Genomic DNA, 23,609 nt, shown 5'->3' with positions numbered 1-23,609 from the left:
TGTGGCGTTTGTGGAAGTCAAGAAATGACTATATATTCCAGAAAATCAATCGCACACCACAAAGTGAAGTAGAAAAATCTATTACGGATGTCAACGAATGGATAGAGGCGAATCAAGACTCACACCAAGTTTGTATAACTCAGAATACAACTCGCTCTGTACAACAAAACAGGAACAACCAATGGCAACCTCCACCAACGGGCTGGGTAAAGTGTAACTTTGATAGCGGCTATACTCAGGACAATGTTTTCACACCAATAGGATGGATTTTGAGAGATCATGAAGGAAAATTATTGCTCGCTGGTTATGAAAAACTCCAAAAAGCTCTTTCACCACTTCAAGCAGAGGCATATGGGTTTCTTCATGCGTTGCAGATTATGTGGGAGAAAGGTTACCGATACATTTGGTTTGAAGGAGACAACTTGGAACTTACGAATCTGATTAATCAACAAGGAAATCATATTATGCTTGGAACTATTCTTCTCGATATAAGATATTGGATGTCAAAGTTACCTTTCTCGTCACTGGGGTATGTTAACAGAGAGAGAAATGCAGCAGCAGACAAACTTGTGAAGAAAGCTCCTGAATTGGAAACAACGCACCACATATTTTCAGTACTACCATCATCGCTGATAAACTATTTGTACTATCCATTTACAGTTTAATAAAAAGTAAGTTCAGATGTTAAAAAAAAAAAAAAAAAAAAAAAAACACAAACAACATCATAATCAGAGTTTATTATTATTTGGGCTCGCTCTTTTTTTGTCTCGGATATGTGATTTCTCCAAATATTTATATTTTTCTGAGTTCGGTGGCATATGGTCAAATGGGCCTGCATTTTATTTTTATTCCCCTAGACTATTGGGCCTTAGCCTTTTCTGATTTTTTGTTTGGCACAAAATTGATACATCCATGTGGGATGGAAAATCTTGACATCTCAACATTTTTGAAGTTTCCCCTACTGTACGTAAGAATGTGCGGAACTTGACTATTCAAATGTAAAGACTCTTTTTAAGTCTTTGCGTTTTAACGTGAAGAACACTTGGTAGTAGAAAGACTAGTTATAGTGAGTCAGTCAAGCTGTGTTGGATTTATTATTCTTGTGGAGTAGAGTGTATTATGATTATGTTTATAAACGAAAGCACGAAACCATGTTATTTATTTACCATCTCCCATTTTTCTTGGTTTTCTTCATTATTTTTTTTTATAATTCAAGAAAATTAAAATGAAAGCCTTCTGTAACTCGACGAGTATCATTCCTGTTACTCTTTGTTTTATTTTCTTTTCCATTTATTATTTCGAAGACGTGCTTGCGGCTCCTCCTACTACTAGGCAGCATTTTTTGTGTCGTCCCGAACAAAGGGATGCACTTCTCGCTTTCAAAAACGAGTTTCATATTGGGAGGCTTTCTCGTGCTTGTTCAAATGGTAATCGGAAGACGGAGTCATGGAGGAATAACAGCGACTGTTGTAGTTGGGAGGGTATCACGTGCAATGCCAAATCCGGAGATGTGGTCGAGCTAGACCTTAGCGGCATCGTTCTCCATGGCCAGTTTCATTCTAATAGTAGTCTTCAAAACCTTCCTTTTCTAACCACTCTTGACCTTTCAAGTAACGATCTTGCTGGCCAAATCCCAGATTTCATTGGAAACCTTTCTAATCTTATTAATCTCCGCCTTTCGGGAAATAATTTCAGTGGTCGGATTCCGTCTTCTATTGGAAACCTTTCTCAACTCACCCATCTCTCCCTTTCTATAAACAATCTCGTTGGTGAAATCCCATATTCAATTGGAAAGCTTTCTCATCTCACCTATCTCGACCTTTGGGAAAACAATCTCGTTGGTGAAATTCCATCTTCTTTTGGCAATCTAAACCAGTTGGCCAGCTTAGATGTTTCTTCCAACAAGCTGAGTGGAAACTTTCCCATTGTACTATTGAATTTGACAGGGTTGTCAGTTTTATATATGTACAAAAATCAGTTCAGTGGCGCCCTTCCTCCTAATATCACTTCACTATTAAACTTGAGAAGTTTTGTAGCAAGCCGCAACGCTTTCACTGGAACTATCCCTTCTCCTCTCTTCACCATTCCTTCTTTGGCTGGAATTCATTTGAGTGATAACCAACTCAACGGCACTCTTGAGTTTTGGAATATATCTTCATCATCTAACCTACAAAGGTTAAGCATTGGCAAGAACAACTTCAAAGGGCCAATCCCGAGATCCATTTCCAAATTTGTCAACCTTCAGACACTTGAGCTTTCTCATTTCGACACCCAAGGCCGCCCAGTTGACTTTAGTATCTTCTCGCCTCTCAAATCACTCGATAGTCTTGACCTACCCTATTTGAACACCACCACTACGATTGACTTGAATGATATCTTATCATATTCCAAAAGCCTCTCTTTCTTAGATCTCTCAGGCAACCATGTTTCAACAACAAACAAGAGTTCAGTTTCAAATCCCCCTTCACAGGAGATATATGCTTTGAGCTTATCAGGCTGCGGTATCACCGAGTTTCCAGCAGAGCTCCTAAGAACCCAACATGAAATGTGGTTTCTAGACATCTCCAACAACAAAATCCAAGGTCAAGTTCCTGGCTGGTTATGGACTCTACCATATTTGAATTACGTGAATCTTTCCAACAACACTTTCATCGGTTTCCAAAGAGCAAAGAAGAAACAAGGACTATCCTCTGTCCTGAAACCATCTATGGTTCACTTGCTTGGCGCCAACAACAACTTCACCGGAAAGATTCCTTCTTTCATATGCGAGTTGCGTTCTCTAGAGACTCGATTTATCTGAAAACAACTTTAACGGTTCAATCCCTCGTTGTATGGGAAATCTGAAGAGTACTCTTTCGGATCTAAACCTTCGGCAGAATAATCTTAGTGGAGGTCTTCCAGAGCATATATTTGAAAGTCTAAGGTCGTTCGATGTCGGTCATAACCAACTTGTGGGAAAGCTTCCAAGATCTTTGAATCGTTTATCTACTCTTGAAGTTTTGAACGTGGAAAGCAACAGAATCAACGACACGTTTCCGTTCTGGCTGGGTTCTCTACAAAAGCTACAAGTTCTTGTCCTTCGCTCCAATGCATTTTATGGACCAATTCATCAAGCCTCGTTCTCTCAATTGCGAATCATCGACATATCACATAATCACTTCGATGGAACTTTGCCATCAAAGTACTTTTCGAAGTGGACTGCTATGTCATCACTTGGGACCGACGAAGATCGTTTTTACGATAAGTACATGAGAGATTATGGATCAGGCGATTACTATGATTCATTGGTTTTAATGAATAAAGGTGTAGAGATGGAACTGGTACGTATCTTAAAAATCTTAACAGCAATCGATTTTTCTGGAAACAAATTTGAAGGAAAGATTCCAAAGTCCATCGGTCTATTGAAAGAGCTTCGTGTGCTTAACTTGGCAAACAATGCATTCACTGGCCGCATCCCTTCATCTATGGGGAACCTGACAGTTCTCGAGTCGTTAGATGTTTCCCAAAACAAGCTTTCAGGAGAAATTCCACAAGAGCTAGGGAACCTCTCATTCCTTGCGTACATGAACTTCTCTCATAACAAGCTTACAGGCCTAGTTCCAGGGGGCACTCAGTTTCGGACGCAGCGTTGCTCTTCTTTCGAGGACAATATGGGACTTTTTGGCTCTTCTCTTAACGAAATTTGTAGAGATGCTCACACGCCAGCCACACAATTATATGAAACGCTGGAATCAGAGAATGAAGACGAAGAAGAGGTGATTAGTTGGATAGCAGCTGCAATAGGATTCGTACCTGGTGTTTCCTTTGGATTTACGATTGGATACATATTGGTTTCCTACAAACAAGAGTGGTTCAGGAACCCTTTTGGCCGAAACAATCGTAGAAGCAGAAGCTCCACAACTCACTAGAGAGGTAATGTTCTGACTTTCAAACGAATTTGTTAGCAAGCATTAAAATAATTAGATGGATAGTTTTTTAAGAAATAGGTACGTAATTGATATCGAAATTTGTGAAATATCTATTTGATCTTACACCAAGACGAAGTTAGAAGTTCTATTCTGATGATTAAACTGATGAATTTTAAAAATGTAAAGATCTCTCTATGGAAGCTTTTTCTGGTTGCTTTCTTACAGACACAATCCTTTGGTGCTTTCAGGGTATCCAAGATAACAACAAGAATGAAGCGTGAAAGAGATGAAGCTCATACTATCTTCATTTATGTTTTGATAATGTTTAAGAGCTCTCATTGCTTCTCCATTATACAACAAGGATGGAAACTTAAGGTGCTTGACCAAAACTTGCAAATATCTCTCTTTCTCAAGTGTCTATTTAATAATAACTTTCTTAGCGCATTTTGCTTGTGAATAAGTGAACCAGAAGAGCATATACAATCTTTGGAGTGATTTCAATGTCAATGTAAAATAATGTCAGTGTAAGTTTCATGTGATAGTTAAAATCAAACCTTTTTTACATAAACATGGAAGTGAGTGTTTTTAAAAAAAAAACGCAACCATATACCGGTTTTTCTGCAACACATTACTGAAACTGAAGCATACCAAGTCAAGGATTAAGAACAAAGGAGGAAAGAGTATTTCTTTAGAGTATCTCTCAAACTCGGAGTCAAATCATTTCCATATTCCTTTTTTCCTTCTTAACATATGTTCAAAAGACAAGAAGTAGTTAGAGAAGCATTACAAACTCCAAGAGTTTATTCTTAATTTGAGCTTACCATGCATGTGCTTAAAAACTTCCATTGCTCCCTTTTAGCCGAAGTATCTCCCTTTTTGATTCAAGCTGCAAGAACCCAAATATATATGCTTCTTGTCCAGAGACTAATCCAAAAGGCTGAGAAGTTTTGCCTTTAAATGTCTTAAAGACTAGAGCCGTGACGATCTCTACCGGTGATCCAAAGAGCTTCTCGTAGTAAAATTTCACTGATGTGATGTAATCTTCTGGATCAAGTACAAACTAAGCAACGGAAACAAAAAAAATATGATCATTTAGTGACAAGAAACTCTCTTTAATAACAACAAGAAAGAAAAAGAAAATGTTTTCTACCTCCTCTGTTCCAAGTAGTGTCATCTTCCCATGTTCGCATGATACGATTTTGCAGTCTTTCTCGTAATTAAACTTGACGTAAACCACACCAGAATCACCTTGACCAACATACACTTTCTTGACGTTTACGTAAGCACCACCATCGTCTCATTCTTCTCCTCCACGACCACCTTGCGCTTCCAATTTTGTCGCCATTTTTTCCTTTTTAACCTATAGTTTTCGTAACCATCTTAGAAACTGTAAACTTAAAACCATAGCAATAGAGTCATGAACATACACTAATTCAAGCACGTTCATGATGATGAAACTAATCTAAGTGGAGGACTATAAACTTTTAGCTTCCACTGGAACATCTCTTTAAACAATATAATCATCTTCTCATAGATTCATATTTTCAAAAGACAAAGAAGTAGCTAGAGAAGCATTGCAAACTCCAAAAGTTTGTACTTAATTTGAGATACCAAGTGCTTAGAAACTTCCACTGCTCCCTTTTAGCCGAAGTATCTCCCTTCTTGATTCAAGCTGCAAGAACCCAAACAAAAGATAAGAGTTTTTGTACTTGAAGCAAGTGTAGTAGAAGTAATAGTTTGTGAATTTTGCAAAGTATTTTTACCAGCTCCATCTCCAAAGTAATCACCCTCTTCATTCAAAAAAAAAAAAAAGTAATCACCCTCTCAGCTTGTTTCATCTGAGTATGCTTCAATTCCTTGACTTCCCACAATATCTAGCATAGAAAAACATATTCACAGTAGTTCCATTAGTGTGTCATAAGCAAAAACTGTTTTTTTTTTTTTCTATAGTTCCGAGAACAATGGATGACCTAAACTTACCTCAATCAATATATCTACGAAGGTGGGGGATCCCATTTCCGTTTCTTTGTTGTTCGTTTTTATAATCAATGTAAATAAAAATTTCTTCTGAAGCTTTCTTACGTTCTTCTTTTCATTAGGTTTTCAACTTTTTCCAAAAAAAACAAATATTTTTGGGAATCAAATGGAACGATTATTGGGTTCAGCCCTCTAAGCTCAACCCCTTTGTTCACCTCTATTATTTTAAACCAATACATTTAAATTGTTTAAAAAAACGAAAATAAAGAAAACAAAATAAACTAAAAAGAAAAATCATTAACAGAAAAAAAACAAAACGTCATTATCAAGACAAGAGACGACGTTGTTTATCACGTTTCAGTTAAATTCATGTAAATATTCCACCTGCTTACCCCCGAGATATGCACACGTATGCACATCTCTATATCCACACAATGAAATTTCAATTTCTCAAAAATAAAAGAAAAACCAGAAATTTCAATTTCTCATAAATAAAAGAAAAACCAGAGATAGTCATTACCTTACTACAAGAAAACATAAAATTGATGACTGCAAGTTGCAACTAAAAACACAGTCGCTAAATTTAGCGACTGAATTGCGATTGTTTTGCTACTGAATGACTATTAAAATAAACAGTTGCCTGGTAGACGCTAATTCGAGACTGATGCATAATATCGCAGTGTAGTCGCCAATTTGCGACTAATTTGGAGACCAGTTTGACAGTCGCTAAAAATTGCGACTAAAGAGCTACTATTTAGTGACTACTTTAATTAATTTGGGCCTTAACAAAATTTGGGCCATAACAAAACACGAAAACTCATTTCTTATTCGTTTTTTTCCCCGAACAAACCCTAATCCAACATTTCTTTTCTCAATTGTTTCTTCTTCTTCGAGATGAAACGGCGAAGCCTAAAAACCCTAGATCTAAATTTCTCTCACTCGACAAAACCGTAAACCCTTGATGGCTGGAGTAAAGAAAAGAGGAGGAGGAAGAAGAAACCCCTCGAATCGAACCTCTGGAATCTCACAAACGGCGAATCGAAGCCCCACTACTCTTCCCAGGCAATATGCCTTCACGCCGGTGAACCAGGAAGATCCAGACACTGATTCTCAGGGAATTCCTGTCCCAATCCTCCAGCCTCCAGCGAGACCTACACCTTCTTACCGAGACTATCCACCTCCGACGAATCTGTTCCAGAACTCGAGGAGCTTTCCTGGAACATCCCCTGCCAGTGAATCTTCAATCCAGCGTCCTTTTCCTCAACCTCTCACCTCCGCGACGAATCCACCAGAATTCTCGAGTCAACTTCGAGAGTCTCCTCAACCGTCAGTCACGAATCATCATCGACAGTCTCCTCAACCGTCAGTCACAAATCATCATCGACCGTCTCCTCAAGGCTCGAATCTACCTCGACAGTCTCCTCTACCTCGATAGTCTCCTCATGTCTCAAATCATCGACCACCCTCTTCTCAACCTGGTCAACCTCGAGCAGCTTCTGCATCGCATCACAGTTCTCAAGCGCAAAACTCACATGAGGAAGAAGCTGATTCTGAGGATGACGGTGTAAGGCAATCAAATCTCCCAGCTGATGTACTCGCTTCTTTTCATGACATGCTTGTCCAACCAGGCCGTGAGTTGTATACCACTGTCCTCTCTCCCTCATTAGAGCCTGGATCCACTTGGTAAGATTAGGATTTTTAGTTGATTAGATTAATTAGAATTTTACTTGGATTGATTAGAATTTTTAGGTTTGTTTGTGTTTGGAGGTTTATTTTAGATTGATTAGAATTTTTAGAATTTTTAGATTGATTAGAATTTGTACTTTCGATTTGTTTATGTTTGAAGGTTTCGATTAGAATTTTACTTTTGATTTGTTTGTGTGTTTGTGTTTGAAGGTTTGGTAAAGACAAGTCATCACTTACCCGGAAGATTAAAAAACTGTTTACAAACAAGTTTGATGGTCCATATTACAGTTGAGGTTGTGTTCCTACTGCAAGAAGAGAAAACTACTTCTTGGAATTCACAGTAAACTTCTACTCCTTTCAATTTGATTTCTGTATTTATAGTTTTTTTTTTTTAGTTTTTTTTAGCACTAACACTAGTCTTCTTTTGTAGAAAACACACACCTGGGATCCCTCACTAACCGGTGTGGTTCAACAAAAGTTCTATACCATTGTCAAAACCGTATGAAAGACATGGTTTCCAAGGCAGCAGCTCAGCGAGATCAAGCAAAACCAAGTTGGATTGAGAAAACTCTTTGGAAAGAAATGTGTGACTATTGGAACACAGAAGAAGCCATGGCAAAGAGTGCAACCACTTCAGCAGCTCGAATGTCTGACCGTAATGGTCTTGGCCCTCACAAGCATGTATCAGGGCCGAAGTCTTACTTACAAATCAAACAAGAGATGATGAGTTACATCATAACCTTTTCACTGTTTAATTACTTGACATCAGATGGTTTCTAACCTTTTAATTGTCTAACATTTCAGGAAGTGGAATTGGGAAGACCACCAACTATTCCTGAAGTTTTTCTCAAGACTCATACAAAAAAAGATGGTACTTTTGTGGATAAGAAAGCGCAAGCAGTTCATGAGGCATATAAGAAAAAACGGGAAGCTAAGTTGGCTGCTCTGGATAATGATGAGTCTTCTGATGGTACTTCACGTCGATCAGAGCTATCTCACGAGGAGGATGATGAGCTCTTTCTTCAGGTAATTTGCTTCTTTCTAATAAGCTATTAAGTTTTTCATCGTTAAGTAATTATGTTAACTTTTTCTCTTTGTTTTGTTTATGCAGTCTACTTTCATAAATGATAGAGGAACATACTTTGGAGTTGGAAGCCTAGGGAGTTACATCAACGGGAAGCGGAAGTTCCCTTGAAGCTCTTCTTCTTTCACAAGCCTGAAACAACAGCTTGAAGAAGCTAACCACAAAATAGAGCAACAAGCAGCTCTACAAGCAGAGCGTGATGCAGAGGCTTCACGGGTTGCAGCTGAGGCTTTACGGGTTGTATCTGAGCAACAAGCAGAGATCTCACGCTTGGTGAGCTTCCTCAAGACTAACCCAAACTATATCGCCTTCCTTGAGTCTCAAACCAATGACCCAAACCTTTTTGATGTTCAAAGTTAGGTTCCATCACTATCCCTCCTTCCTTTATGATTATGAAAACTTTTGTAATATTTGTGACTTGTACTCTTGTTATGTTTGGATGTTTTCTACAACTACGATGTTGGATGTAAAATTAAACTTATGTGTTTGTTTAATTTCATGTTTGTTATGTTTTAGTTATAATTTTCATAATCAGTTTTGGTATTACAAAATCAAATAATTCGTTTTTACCAGATTTTTTTAAAAAACATGATAATTAAACAGTCGTAAAATAGTCACCGAAACATACACAAAACAGTAACCAAAACAGTCACAAATGAGTAACCAGATCAGTTGCAAATGAGTAACCAGATCAGTCGCTAAAGCGTTGCAAATTCAGTCGCAACTTTAGAGACTGTTTGGCGAGAGAAGAACGACCACAATTATCAGTCGCCAATTAGTAGCTCCGTGTCGACTGTTTGGCGACTGATTATTTTAGCGATGCACTGTTTAACGACTACATATGTCAGTCGCTAATCAGTCGTAACTAAGTAGTTTGCGACTGTTTAGTAACTGTTTTTGTAGTCGGCAAATCCATGTTTTCTTGTAGTGCCTGCAACTAGCTAGTTTCATATTTGTTCTTTACATGTTTCTTTTATTTCTGAGTAAAGGCAAATTTTAAATGGTAAAAGTCAGCATATCCCATCGTGAATCAAGAGATCGTAATCAGCTTGTATAGGATTTATGTATGCTTCTTTCTTTTCGTTTGTAATTATGTTATCTTTGTCTCGTCAAACTTGCTGAGTTAAACTATGTCCAACTATATTAAATTTTACAGTAGAACGAAATTGCACATATATAATATATGCATAAAACACGTACATTTGCATATATAATTTTGGAATCAAACTTAATTCAAACACAAAGAAGATCTCGATCAAGGAATATGTTTTGAAAAGTAGCCGATGAGTTGCAGATGTCAAAGATAATCGTTTTCATAAATCTCAATGGTTCTTCTTGGTCTGCAAACGGAGTATCATTTATCTAGTATCTATTAAAGATTTATCTTTTTTTTATGAAAACGATTTAATGATCTATATTAAAAATTGAGATTTAGATCAAGGAACAAAGGTGTATAAACCCATTGAGATTCCGATCAATAGTACATGGAATCTGCAACTCATCGGCTAGTTCATGAACATCGGAGGCTTGCCTCTTCGACGAACATTTCATATTTGGGTGTTGGGTCACTCTCTCCATAACCAGCACAAAGTACATTCCAATTTTTCCCACAGGCTCCTGAGATTATAATGGAACGATTGGTTGGAACAAACAACTTGTCTTTTGAAGTTTTCTGTTACGTTGAATAAAAGTAAGAAAAAATGTGATTATTCAAATGTAAAGACTCTTTTGTAAGTGCAGATTCTGCAACAACTCGCTGAGCGGAACAAGTCAATGTGCTGAGCAGAGCATTGTGTCAATCAGGAAGCTGCTTCAGATCACAGAAGGCCGGGTTGTTGACGTGGCTACGTATGCTGACTTGGCAAGTCTGGGCAAGATGTTGTGAGAAGAAAAAGCAGAATCGAGGGAGAGAATATTTGGAGAATATCATGTGCGATGAATAAGGAAAGTGGATTGTGACAAACAAGATATTGTCTTACTTGAAGATTTGGAGATTTTTTTAGGTTTAAGGGATGGTCGAATATAAAAGATCGAGGGGGTGTGAGATAGGTTTTTTCGTCGGTTGAACATTTGAGAAAACCTTTGCGTGAGATTGTAACTTCAAGGCTAACAAAAAGAAAGCTAAGAAGGTGAGTGTTGTTCTCGTAGATCTATACTGGTGAGAGTTTAGATAGAGAAGAGAGGTGTGCTTAATTTTATTCTTGTAAACCGGTTAAGAAGTTTGATAAGAATAAATATTAAGAACGTTTGCTTGGCGTTTTCCATGCAGGAAATTGTGGTGTTGTTCCTCTATACCTTTACAATTGGTATCAGAGCAGATACCTGATAAAAGTCTGTTTGTCTTTTCAACAGGTGAGATCTTGTGACAAAAGGTATGGAGAAACTACAAACTTTTGTTGCGATACCGAAAATTCTGAAACTGGATCCAGAGCATTATGGGCATTGGAAGGTGTCAGTCAAACAGGCTATTCAAGGTATCGACATGGAGGCCTGGTTTGCAGTTGAAGATGGCTGGACCGAACCAATGGTCAAAAATGATAAGGGTGAATCGATGGCGATACCTCGGAAGCAGTGGACTGCTGAAGAAAAGGTTGAGGCTAAACACAACTCTCAGGCCTTGTCAGTGATCTTCAACTTCCTGCCACTGGATCAGTTCAACAGTGTCCAGGGCTGTGTAGCAGCGAAAGAAGCTTGGGATATCCTCCAAGTTACCTTTGAAGGAACTAGCAATGTAAAAAGGACACGACTGGACAATTTGGCCTCAGATTTCGAGAATCTGTCCATGGAAGAAGGAGAGACCATTGCAAACTACATCAGTCGTCTGAGTGCTATCGCACAAGAAGCGGTTATCATGGGAAAACGCTACAAGGACAAGAAGCTGGTGAAGAAATTTCTTAGGAGCATTCCAGACAAGTTTCAACCACATAGATCCGCTATCGATGTTTCCTTGAACTCAGATGAGTTGAAGTTTAGTCAAGTGGTTGGGATGATGCAGTCGTTTGAGATGCAACTTAAGAAGAAGGAACATCGTGTTAAACGATCATTTGCTCTAAAGGCTGTTGAAACTCCGAAGAATGCTGAGACACAAGAGGCTGTAGATGAAGAAAAAGTTGGATTACTTGTTAGAGGATCATCATCTGCAGTCAGAGGTGATTCAGAGAGGGACCCTAAGAGGGGTGATAGACAGGAGCGCCAATGTCTGGAGTGTGAAGGATACGGACATTTCAAAGCAGAGTGTCCTAACTACAAGCGTAGAGGGTTAATGCAGTGCTATGGTTGCAAGGGATATGGTCACTCCAAGGCTGAATGTCCTACTAAGGAGAGTAGATCCAAATTGTTTGTAGCCTGGAGTGATAGTGACTCGGATGATAACGAGCAAAAGGGTGAAGTTCTCAATAACTACGTGGCTCTGCTGGGAGTCATTGAAGAGGATGAAGTAGTGGAACAGGGTGAAAAAGATCAGTCAGCTGTTGTGTCAGATTCAGAAGATGACGAGGCAGATTTACCCCCTGAGGAACAGGTTACCCTGCTAATCTCTAGTCTGGTCCAGAAAACACAGGAGTATGGTTTGCTGCTGGCAGAAAAAAACAGATTTACTGGCAAAGTTCAACTCGCTGTCATCCAATCTTGAAGAGGAAAGAGCTAAGTCACAGGGATTAGAAAAGCAACTGGAAGAGCAACTCAAAAACATCAGAATGTTAAGCAAAGGAACAAAGGATCTTGACACCATTTTGAGTAGTGGGAGGATGGGTAATGCTAAGTGGGGACTTGGATTTCAAGGTAATGATGCATCAACTTCCACAAAATTTGTCAAGGGTTTTGATACAGAAATTAAAGAAGCTACACTCATCCAATCAAAGACACAAGCGACAGTCCCGATCAAAACCGACTCTCATCAAGTAAGAAAAGTTCATCCTCAAAGAAGATTTCAGGCTTCGTATCAAGCACCCTTCAGAGCTATGCCTGTGCCTCAGTCATTTGATCCATATGGTTTGGCTGCAAATCACTACTCAGCACGTCCGGCATTTGGACCGGCATATCAAGTGTCACGAAGTAGGAGGAATGGATGTTGGTATTGTGGAAATCTAACTCACTTTAAAGCACAATGCTTTGAGTACAACAACCGCATGTCAAGGACCACTCAACATGCAACTTATCCTAGAGATATGAGACCACTCAACAAGCCGTTGTTTGTCAAGAGGAGTGGAATGTACTGTAATGTAGCACAAGCAGAAGGTAAGTTTGGGTCGGACCAAAAGAAGTGGTACTTCGATAGCGGCTGTTCCAGGCATATGACTGGAGCTCATACCAATCTGTCGGAATTTGAGAATGTATCTACTGGTCGGGTTACCTTCGGTGATGGGGCAAAAGGTGAAATCAAAGGAAAAGGAGTTACTGGTGGGAGTGCACAACCCAGTCTGAGAGATGTGTTTTTGGTTGATGGTTTAAAGGCGAATCTCATTAGTGTCAGTCAATTGTGTAACGAAGGCCTGGATGTCACTTTCACTAAACATGATTGCAAAGCAGTTGATCAACAAGGGTCTGTGAAACTCGAAGGCAAGAGATCAGGTAATAACTGCTATATGTGGAAGTCAACAAATCTTTGCTTTCATGCGTCCACGTGGACCGACACTGAGTTGTGGCACCAGAAGCTTGGTCATCTGAACATACGCACCATGCAAAAACTCGCACACCAAGACATTGTTTGAGGAATACCTAAACTCCAAACTGATCAATCCTTTGTGTGTGGACCATGCAACAAAGGAAAACAGGTGAAGGTGTCACATAGGGCAGTTCCTGATGTGCGTACTGAGCGTATTTTGGATTTGGTGCACATGGATCTTATGGGTCCAATTCGTGTCAATAGCCTGTTAGGAAAACGATTCATTTTTGTTCTGGTCGATGACTTCTCTCGTTACACATGGGTGCGATTTCTTAGAGAAAAATCGGATACACTTGAGTGCTTTCGCATCTTGGCTCTTCAAATCAAGGGCGAGAAGTGGGCTATCAAGGCAATACACAGTGATCGTGGTGGGGAATTTGTGAATGAGCCGTTTAGTCAGTTCTGCATGGCTCAGGGGATTATGCATCAGTTTTCCGCACCCAAGACTCCTGAGCAAAATGGGGTGGTTGAACGGAAGAACGGAACTCTGCAAGAGATGGCAAGAGCAATGCTTCATGGGAATCAGGTTCCACAACAGTTCTGGGATGAGGCTGTCAATACTGCATGTTACATTATCAATCGGGTGTACGTTCGACCAGGGACCTCCAAGACACCCTATGAATTGTGGAAGGGTCGCACTCCATCAGTCTTTGGCTGTGTTTGTTACATCTTGAACGACAAAGATCAGCTGGGCAAATTTGATTCCAAGAGCGATGATGGGTTATTTCTGGGTTATTCTGGCAACAGTAGTGCTTTCTGTGTGTACAACAAGCGCCTGCGTTCTGTTCAGGAGACTGTCAATGTGGTGTTTGATGATATTTCTTTCCAGAGAGTCTCGCTCATACCAATTTCTTCTCCTGACGACTTGGTAACTGATGCTCCTGATGCTTCTTCTCGTGTTCTCGAACAGCCAGCCGTCACAACATCTTCCTGTGTTCCTTCTGAGGTGTGTCCTCTTCCGGATGTTTCTCAAGTGCATCGGAATCACTCCTCTAATGACGTTATTGGTGAGATTCAGGGGGGAAGAGTTACCAGAGGGAAACAAATTGATTTTCTTCATCTGGCTGGTAAGAAACAACGATCAATAATTCAGCAAGTGCCTCAGGACTCTGAAGTTGTACAGTTTGCATGTTTCGTTTCCTCGGTTGAGCCAAGGAATCATAAAGAAGCATTGACTGATGAATTTTGGATAGCAGCCATGCAAGATGAGCTTGAACAGTTTGCTCGGAGTAATGTATGGGAACTCACATGCAGACCGGTGAATGTTAATATGGTAGGAACCAAATGGATTTTCAAGAACAAGAGCGATGAAAATGGATGCATTGTGAGAAATAAAGCTCGTCTTGTTGCTCAGGGTTACTCACAAGTAGAAGGAGTTGACTTTGATGAAACCTTTTCACCAGTAGCAAGATTGGAATCCATTCGCTTCTTGTTTGGCATGGCATGTGCATTAAATTTCACATTGCATCAGATGGATGTCAAGAGTGCCTTTCTTAATGGGATCCTTCAAGAGGAGGTCTATGTTGAGCAACCTAAAGGATTTGAAGATCCACAGTATCCGCAGCATGTGTACAAGCTGAAGAAAGCTCTGTGTGGGCTTAAACAAGCACCTAGAGCCTGGTATGAAAGGTTGACAACGTTCCTTATGGAACAAGGCTATGTTCGAGGGAATGTGGACAAGACTCTGTTTGTTCTTAGCCTTGACAAGGGCCTGATGTTTGTACAGATCTATGTCGATGACATTGTCTTTGGATCAAACTGCCAGCAACTCGTTAATCAGTTTGTCCAAAATATGACTGATGAGTTTGAAATGAGTATGTGTGGTGAACTAACTTATTTCTTGGGTTTGCAGGTACAACAGTCAGCTAATGGTATATTTGTGTCTCAAAGCACATATGCGAGGGGCTTGATAACTAGATTTGGCCTTGCAACAAGTAAAGAGGCCAAGATACCTATGGGGGTGAATGACAAGCTCTCGAAGGATGAAGCAGGAGAAGATGTGGACGAGAAGTTGTATCGAGGGATGATTGGCAGTCTTCTGTATTTGACAGCAAGTCGTCCAGACATCTGCTTAGCAGTTGGCGTGTGTGCTCGATATCAAGCTAGACCTAAGAAGTCTCATCTTCTGGCTGTGAAGAAGATCATCAAGTACATCAAAGGCACAATTGAACTGGGTATCTATTATACCAAGGACACTACCACCAGTTTAACAGGCTACTGTGATGCCGATTGGGCGGGTTCTGTGGATGACCGCAGAAGTACGAGTGGTGGTTGTTTCTTCATGGGCAACAATCTCATATCATGGCACAACAAGAAGCAAAACAGTGTGTCTCTGTCAACAGCTGAAGCAGAGTACATAGCCTTGGGTAGCTGTTGCACGCAACTGATGTGGATGAAGCAGATGGCCGCTGATTATGGTATTGTTTCTGATTCTATTTTAATTCATTGTGATAATCAGAGTGCTATAAATATCTCGAAAAATCCTGTTCAACATTCGCGAACTAAACACATAGATATCAGACATCACTTCATTAGGGAATTAGTTGAGGCGAAACTGATTGAGATCGACCATGTTCGTACTGAATTCCAACTGGCTGATTTGTTTACTAAACCTTTGGACTTTACCAGATTCACCAATCTGAAAAAGTCCATTGGGATCTGTGAAATCTAATTCTTGGTGAGTTGTGCTGTCATGACTGTTAGGGACACATCTCAGATCAGACCATGGAAATCCTAGGATATATAGGAGGTTAGCAGTTGTCTTGTACTTAAAGACTGGATGGAAAATAGCTGCCTGTCATGTCGGTCCATGTCCCAGTAAAATGTTGTCATGTCATTAGGAGGTCAAAGAGCTGAGGAGAGACAAAGCCCTGTATTACATTCAGAGGCTTGAGCTGACATTAGTGATTTAAATTCTATGATATCACTGGGTGTCAAGACCTTTGAAGCACGAAAAAGGTATTTGTTCTGAGCCCCAACACTGTGAAGCTACAACGCGAAAAAAAAAAAAACAAAAAACAAAAAACAAAAAACAAAAAACAAAAAAAAAACAAAAGGGGGNGGGGGGGGGGGGGAACGAATTGTATTGCCAGATCTCTCCAAAGAATTTCCAGCTGCCTATGCATGTTTGGTAGGCATCGCAAGGACTAAAGGCATGATAGTGTGAAAGTCTAGCCATCATTGTCGACTGATGATCTTTGACAATCCAAGAGGTTGTGGTAATATCTGAGGTGTATACCAATACAAGCGAGTGACAGGAGCTCACAAGGAGAAGGGTTTCAGGTATGTTTCGTGTGTTTACAATTAAAACATCATGGTCTGATCTCTTTCTGGGTCCCTCAACAACTCTCCTTGAGGTATACACAGGATCTTGATGTTGAGCTGCATACCTTTCATGTTTGCGGTTTCCTTGCTTAGAAAGGGTTGTGTTGCACTGAACTGTTAATTGAGTGTCTGCAGTACCAGGAAGTGCTGATCTGCATTAGGATGGTGGTTCTTCCAGCCATGTGACGAGATCTCTGTGTTGATCCTTGCTCTGCAAGCAGGTAAATGGCTCTCATAACTCAGTACCCATGTCAGTTTTTGACTTAGTTAATCACTCAAGCTGGGGGAGAGTGTCTATTTCTTGGTGTAACCTAATGATAGGGAGATCAGTATTTGTGGGGGAGAGTCTCTGTTTATGGGGGAGACTTAATGAATTAATCTAATTGTCTGGTCTAGTTGTTGTTTGCGCTGTGTCTTGTTGGTGTTTGTTGAGATGTTGTTTCAGGTTGAACCAAAGAGATGCTTGAGTGTCGAACTCAGTCAAAAAGGGGGAGATTGTAAGTGCAGATTCTGCAACAACTCGCTGAGCGGAACAAGTCAATGTGCTGAGCAGAGCATTGTGTCAAACAGGGAGCTGCTTCAGATCACAGAAGGCCGGGTTGTTGACGTGGCTACGTATGCTGACTTGGCAAGTCTGGGCAAGATGTTGTGAGAAGAAAAAGCAGAATCAAGGGAGAGAATATTTGGAGAATATCATGTGCGATGAATAAGGAAAGTGGATTGTGGCAAACAAGATATTGCCTTACTTGAAGATTTGGAGATTTTTTTAGGTTTAAGGGATGGTCGAATATAAAAGATCAAGGGGGTGTGAGATAGGTTTTTTCGTCGGTTGAACACTTGAGAAAACTTTTGCGTGAGATTGTAACTTCAAGGCTAACAAAAAGAAAGCTAAGAAGGTGAGTGTTGTTCTCGTAGATCTATACTGGTGAGAGTTTAGATAGAGAAGAGAGGTGTGCTTAATTTTATTCTTGTAAACCGGTTAAGAAGTTTGATAAGAATAAATATTAAGAACATTTGTTTGGCGTTTTCTAAGCAGGAAATTGTGGTGTTGTTCCTCTATACCTTTACAATTGGTATCAGAGCAGACACCTGATAAAAGTCTGTTTGTCTTTTCAACAGGTGAGATCTTGTGACAAAAGGTATGGAGAAACCACAAACTTTTGTTGCGATACCGAAAATTCTGAAACTGGATCCAGAGCATTATGGGCATTGGAAGGTGTCGGTCAAAAAATCCCCTTTCAAATTTGGGACGAAAAAAGCATGAACTTTCGAGATGTCGTTTTAATCCCAAAGTTTAGTTTGACTTTTTGATAAAATAGTAAAATAGTATAGTTTTGTTGACCTGGCCATTTTAAGCACGTCGTTAAGTTTCCATCAACGGAGTTAATTTTCCGTTAACAATCTCCGTTTAGTCAAAGACAAGATATATATAAGTTTGTTTTCTAACATTTGTTGAAAGAATGTCGTGGTCCATTGGTTAATGAAGGGGTTTGGTTTTCAAACTGCTGCAGGTTCGATTCCCTCTAGACACAGGTTTTCTTCCCAACATCAGAGCGTAACCAACTACGCTAACAAGACTTATTAACCACTAATGAAACACAGATTCTTATATCGGGTATTATATGTGTTTTTATGTTAAAACTGTGACCGTTAGATCTCGACATCCACCGCATCAGAATCCAACATATAATACACGATATAAGAATCTGTGTTTCCTTAATTGTTAATAAATCTACCTAGCGTAGTTGGTTACGCTTTGATGTTAATGGCTGCCAGGTCTCGAGTTTGAATCCGCGTATTATCTTTTTTAAGAAAACCTATGTCTAGTGTGAATCGAACCTGTGGCAGTTTAAAAACCAAACTACCTCATTAACCAATGGACCACGATATTCATTTAACAAATGTCAGAAAACAAACTTATATATATCTTGTCTTTGACTAAACGGAGATTGTTAACCGAAAATTAACTCTATTAACGGAAACTTAACGACGTGCTTAAAATGACCAGGTCAACAAAACTTTACTATTTTATCAAAAAGTCAAACTAAACTTTGGGATTAAAACGACATCTCGAAAGTTCATGCTTTTTTCGTCCAAAATTTGAAAGTTCGGGATTTTTATGGCATTTTTCCCAAAAATCAAATCTTCTCAGAAGCTTTTTCTTCGCGTCTCTCTTTTTGTTTTTGTTTTGTTTTAATAAGACTAGGTAATGCGCGGGTTGTTTTATTAGTTATGTTAATTTATTTTAGTTTATGTAAAAATTATAAATTATGAGAACTTTCTGAGGGAAAAATAAAGTTTTTTTAAATGGTACTTTTGAAATTCTCCTTAAAATTACATGTATAACAAACAAATTTCCTAAATGTCAATAATACACTTTATTTATTCAAATTATAAAAATATACCAGTTATGTAAAAAATATTATTAATGATAATAATAAAAATTTACTATGATATTCAAAATTTACCTAAAAATTTAATAATTAAATTACAAAATTATTTTTGAAGAATCAATTAAATATATTTCCTATAGAATCATATGAAATGCAATTAAAAATCTCAAATATTAATTTAATTTTTAATCTCTTTTATATTCACCTTAATTTAAGCTATATTGCTAGGTTAAATTCTAATGATTTCCTCTTTGTAGTAAAATTTTTGGAAATGGAATATCAATTTTTTTTATATAGAAAATCATTAAATTACAAAATTTTGAATTAAAGAAACATTATAATGATCATTATATAATTATATTTTGGATCACAAGAACTAAATATAATGATGAGTATACAAATTCTCAAGAAAAAATTGGAGGTAAGAGAGAGTTAAAAAGTTTGATTTTATAATTCTATTATAATAGTTAATTTTGTTAAAAGATTGCATACTTTTAAAAATAAAATATATATACATGTATGAAAATGATTTCTTTAGTTTGATTCCCTCATTGGGCTTTGATTGAAATTAATGTTGCTGAATCTGCATCGATAATTGTATTTTATAGCCACCAAATTTTTATTATACATATGTAACTGAAAATTGAAAATAATAAGGAGAGAAAGAAGGAAGAAAGAAATACATTAAAAAAAAAAAAAAAAAAAAAAAAAAAAAAAAAAAAAAAAAAAAAAAAAAAAAAANGAAATCCAGCAAAAATATATAATCACACTCTTACCATGAGTTTTGAATTCATGCAAGAACATAAACAAACACAAAGAAAATATTTAGAATTTGTGATATGGTGAATGATGATGTGAGAATGGTTATTTATAGGATTTCAAGGATGGAAGTTACAATTATAATTTATAGTGTGTTTGAGTGAAAATGAATGGAAAAAGTCAATTCATAATTTATGTAATTTCAGTTATAATTTAGTAGTAAATTGTGGATTTAAAGTATATATTAATGTAAATTATTACATTTTTATTTAATTAAAAAGAAATATAATTTTTTAGAAATTAAATGTTAAATGGACTATTAAGGAGAGAGTGAAACCTTATAAAATCATATGAAATGCAATAAAAAATCCCAAAGATTAATTTAATTTTAAAAATTGAAAACAATGTTAAATATATATATAATACTTTTTAAATTAAAATATAGAATTAAACTCTTACAACACATATGAGATATAACAACATTTGATATTGGTGGAAGAGGAGGAGAGAATGATTACTTATAAGATGATAATCCAAATTAGATAATGGAGATAAATCTTTAAAAATAAGAACGATGTAAAATATATATTATGTAATCTCTAAAATTAAAATTTAGCATTAAAATTTTACAATGATATTTCATTTGGTTTTTGTAACCCATACAACAAAAATAAGAAATCGAAAACAAAAAAAAAACGAAAAATGATTTGAGGTATTGTGGAAGAGAATGAGAGAAGTGGAAGAGAATGAGAGAATGTGAAATTGAAAAAGTAAAAGAATGTCAATATGAGAGAATGAGAGAATGCTTATTTATATGATAAGAATTGATGGAAGTTACATTTAGAATTATGAGAGTTACTAATTTATTGTGTTTGAATAAAATTAAGTGGTGGAATATGAATAATGCAAAAAAAAATTTATTTTCAGTTATAATTTTATTTTAACGTGTGAGTTAAATGTATTGTGTTAAATGAATATTAAATATTGTTTAAAGCAATTAAAAAATTAGAAAGAAAATAAAAAATAAAAAAATTAGAAAGCATCAAATAAAAATTAACCAATAAGGAGAGAGTGAAACCTTACTTTTATATATATGATTATATATTGATTTGAGGTATTGTGGAACAGAATGAGAGAATGTGAAAATGAGAAAATAAAAAAATGTCAATATAAAAGAATGAGAGAATGCTTATTTATATGATAAGAATTGATGAAAGTTACATTTTATTATGAAGTTACAATTATAATTTATTATGTTTGAATAAAATTAAGTGGTGGAATATGATTAATGCATAATTTATTTATTTTTCAGTTATAATATTATTTTAATGTTTGTGTTAAATGTATTGTGTTAATTGAGTCTTAAATATTGTCAATTAAACAATTAGAAAGAAAAAAAATTTGAAAACTTTAAATGAAAATCAACCAATAAGGAGAGACCAAAACCTTACATATGATTCTAACTTTTCCAGAAAACAAATATTACACATTACACAACCAATAACAAAGTCATCTCTCCTCGAATTGATTTCTTTTGGGTGATTTAATTTTTTGGTTGGACAAACTTTTTCTTTTTTTTTGTGAAGTTTCCTGTACGTTATTAAAAGCAAGACAAAATTTGTGGAAATCGACTATTCAAACGTAATTCAAACGTAAAGACTTTTTTAAGTCTTTTGCGTTTAAAACTGAAAGAACATTTGGTAGAAAGACTAGTTTATAATGTGAGTCAGTCAAGCTGTGTTGGATTTATTACCTTTGTGGAGTAGAATGTATTAGTATTATATGTTTTATAAAAGAGATATGGGGACGAAACCTTTTTATATTTACCATCACAATTTCCAGTTTTCTTCATTAATTTTAAATGAAAGGTTTCGGGAACTCAACGATTATCATTCCTATTTCTCTTTGTTTTATTTTCCTCATATTCATTTATCATTTTGAAGACGTGCTTGCGGCTCCTCCTACTACTAGGCATTTTTTGTGTAGTCCCGAACAAAGGGATGCACTTCTCGCTTTCAAAAACGAGTTAAAGATTGGGCAGCTTCAGCAAAATTGTATGCATGATAGCTTTAAATCTCATCCGAGGACGGAGTCATGGGGGAATAACAGCGACTGCTGTAGTTGGAAGGGTATCAAGTGCAATGCAAAGTCCGGAGATGTGATCGAGCTAGACCTTCACTGCAGCTTTCTCCATGGCCGGTTTCATTCCAATAGCAGTCTTCAAAACCTTCCTTTTCTAACCACTCTTGACCTTTCATTTAATGATTTTTATGGTCAAGTCCCGTCTTTGATTGGAAACTTTCCTCATCTCACCACCCTCAACCTTTCTACGAATCAACTTTCGGGTCAGATTCCATCTTCTATTGGAAATCTTTCTCATCTTATAACTCTCCAACTTTCGGGAAACAATCTCGTTGGTGAAATCCCATATTCAATTGGAAACCTTTCTCAACTCACCATTCTCAGCCTTTCGGGTAACAATCTCGTTGGTGAAATCCCATATTCAATTGGAAACCTTTCTCAACTCACCATTCTCAGCCTTTGGGAAAACAATCTCGTTGGTGAAATCCCATCTTCTTTTGGCAATCTCAACAAGCTGACCAACTTTTTTGCAAGTAAAAATGATTTCAGTGGAACTATCCCTTCTTCTCTCTTCACCATTCCTTCTTTGACTAAAATTAATTTGAGGCATAACCAACTCAACGGCACTCTTGAGTTTGGGAATACATCTTCACCGTGTAACCTACAATATTTTTCCCTTGGAAGCAACAACTTCAAAGGGCCAATCCCAAGATCCATTTCCAAGTTAGTCAACCTATTGTATCTTGACCTTTTTCATTTCGACACCCAAGGCCGCCCACTTGACTTTAGTATCTTCTCTCCTCTCAAGTCACTCGAAAGGCTTTACCTATCCTATTTGAACACCACCACTACGATGGACTTGTATGATATCTTATCATATTCCAAAAGCCTTTCTAACTTAGATCTCTCAGGCAACCATGTTTCAACAACAAACAAGAGTTCAGTTTCAAATCCCCCTTCACAGGAGATATATTCTTTGAACTTATCAGGCTGCGGTATCACCGAGTTTCCAGCAGAGCTCCTAAGAACCCAACATGAAATGACGTTTCTAGACATCTCCAACAACAAAATCGAAGGTCAAGTTCCTGCCTGGTTATGGACTCTACCAAAGTTGGAGTATGTGAATCTTTCCAACAACACTTTCATCGGTTTCCAAACATCAAACAAGAAACAAGGACTATCCTCTGTCCGGAAACCATCTATGGTTCACTTGCTTGGCGCCAACAACATCTTCACGGGAAATATTCCTTCTTTCATATGCGAGTTGCATTCTCTAAACATTCTCGATTTATCTGAAAACAACTTTAACGGTTCAATCCCTCCTTGTTTGGGAAATCTCAAGAGTACTCTTTCAGATCTAAACCTTCGGCAGAATAATCTAAGTGGAGGTCTTCCAAAGGATATATTTGAAAGACTAAGGTCGTTTGACGTCGGTCATAACCAACTTGTGGGAAAGCTTCCAAGATCTTTCATCCGTTTCTCTACTCTTGAGGTTTTGAACGTGGAAAGCAACAGAATCAACGACACGTTTCCATTCTGGTTGGGTTCTCTACAAAAGCTGCAAGTTCTTGTCCTTCGCTCCAATGCATTTTATGGACCAATACATCAAGCCTCGTTCCCTCAGTTGCGAATCATCGACATATCACATAATCACTTCGATGGAACTTTGCCATCAGATTACTTTTCGAAGTGGACTGCTATGTCATCACTTGGGACCGACGAAGATCAGTCTT

At 37.5% G+C, this 23,609-nt stretch overlaps 3 protein-coding genes and 1 long non-coding RNA gene across 4 annotated transcripts in view; 3 read left to right on the top strand and 1 right to left on the bottom strand.

Annotated features, from left to right (window-relative positions):
• On the top strand, positions 1,226–2,800 carry LOC104764844 (receptor-like protein 12). Its single transcript, XM_010488441.2, has one exon. The coding sequence runs from the start codon at positions 1,226–1,228 to the stop codon at positions 2,798–2,800; it is 1,575 nt and encodes a 524-aa protein (XP_010486743.1).
• The window catches only part of LOC104764845 (receptor-like protein 12), a 23,389-nt gene continuing 1,791 nt past the window's right edge, over positions 2,012–23,609 (top strand). Inside the window, exon 1 of the mRNA XM_019241500.1 lies at positions 2,012–3,912. Within this exon, the coding sequence (XP_019097045.1) occupies positions 2,832–3,908 (1,077 nt within the window). The 5' untranslated portion in view covers positions 2,012–2,831 and the 3' untranslated portion in view covers positions 3,909–3,912. The remainder of the gene's footprint in view (positions 3,913–23,609) is intronic.
• LOC109131042 lies at positions 4,629–5,774 on the bottom strand. Its single transcript, XR_002036774.1, has 3 exons — positions 5,672–5,774; positions 5,059–5,580; positions 4,629–4,968 (listed from the first exon to the last, which is right to left on the bottom strand). It is a non-coding gene; the product is annotated as an uncharacterized LOC109131042 (long non-coding RNA).
• The window catches only part of LOC104764846 (receptor-like protein 12), a 3,725-nt gene continuing 1,707 nt past the window's right edge, over positions 21,592–23,609 (top strand). Inside the window, exon 1 of the mRNA XM_010488443.2 lies at positions 21,592–23,608. Coding sequence (XP_010486745.2) covers positions 21,656–23,608 — 1,953 coding nt within the window. The 5' untranslated portion in view covers positions 21,592–21,655. The remainder of the gene's footprint in view (position 23,609) is intronic.

This window comes from Camelina sativa, chromosome 19, assembly GCF_000633955.1.
Source record: "Camelina sativa cultivar DH55 chromosome 19, Cs, whole genome shotgun sequence".
NCBI classification, from domain to species: domain Eukaryota; kingdom Viridiplantae; phylum Streptophyta; class Magnoliopsida; order Brassicales; family Brassicaceae; genus Camelina; species Camelina sativa.
This window is presented reverse-complemented; position numbering and strand designations above follow the sequence as displayed.

What these genes read in the sequence shown, in the direction of transcription:
- LOC104764844 (XM_010488441.2), top strand. Translation starts at nt 1,226, where the DNA reads ATGAAAGCCTTCTGTAACTCGACGAGTATCATTCCTGTTACTCTTTGT.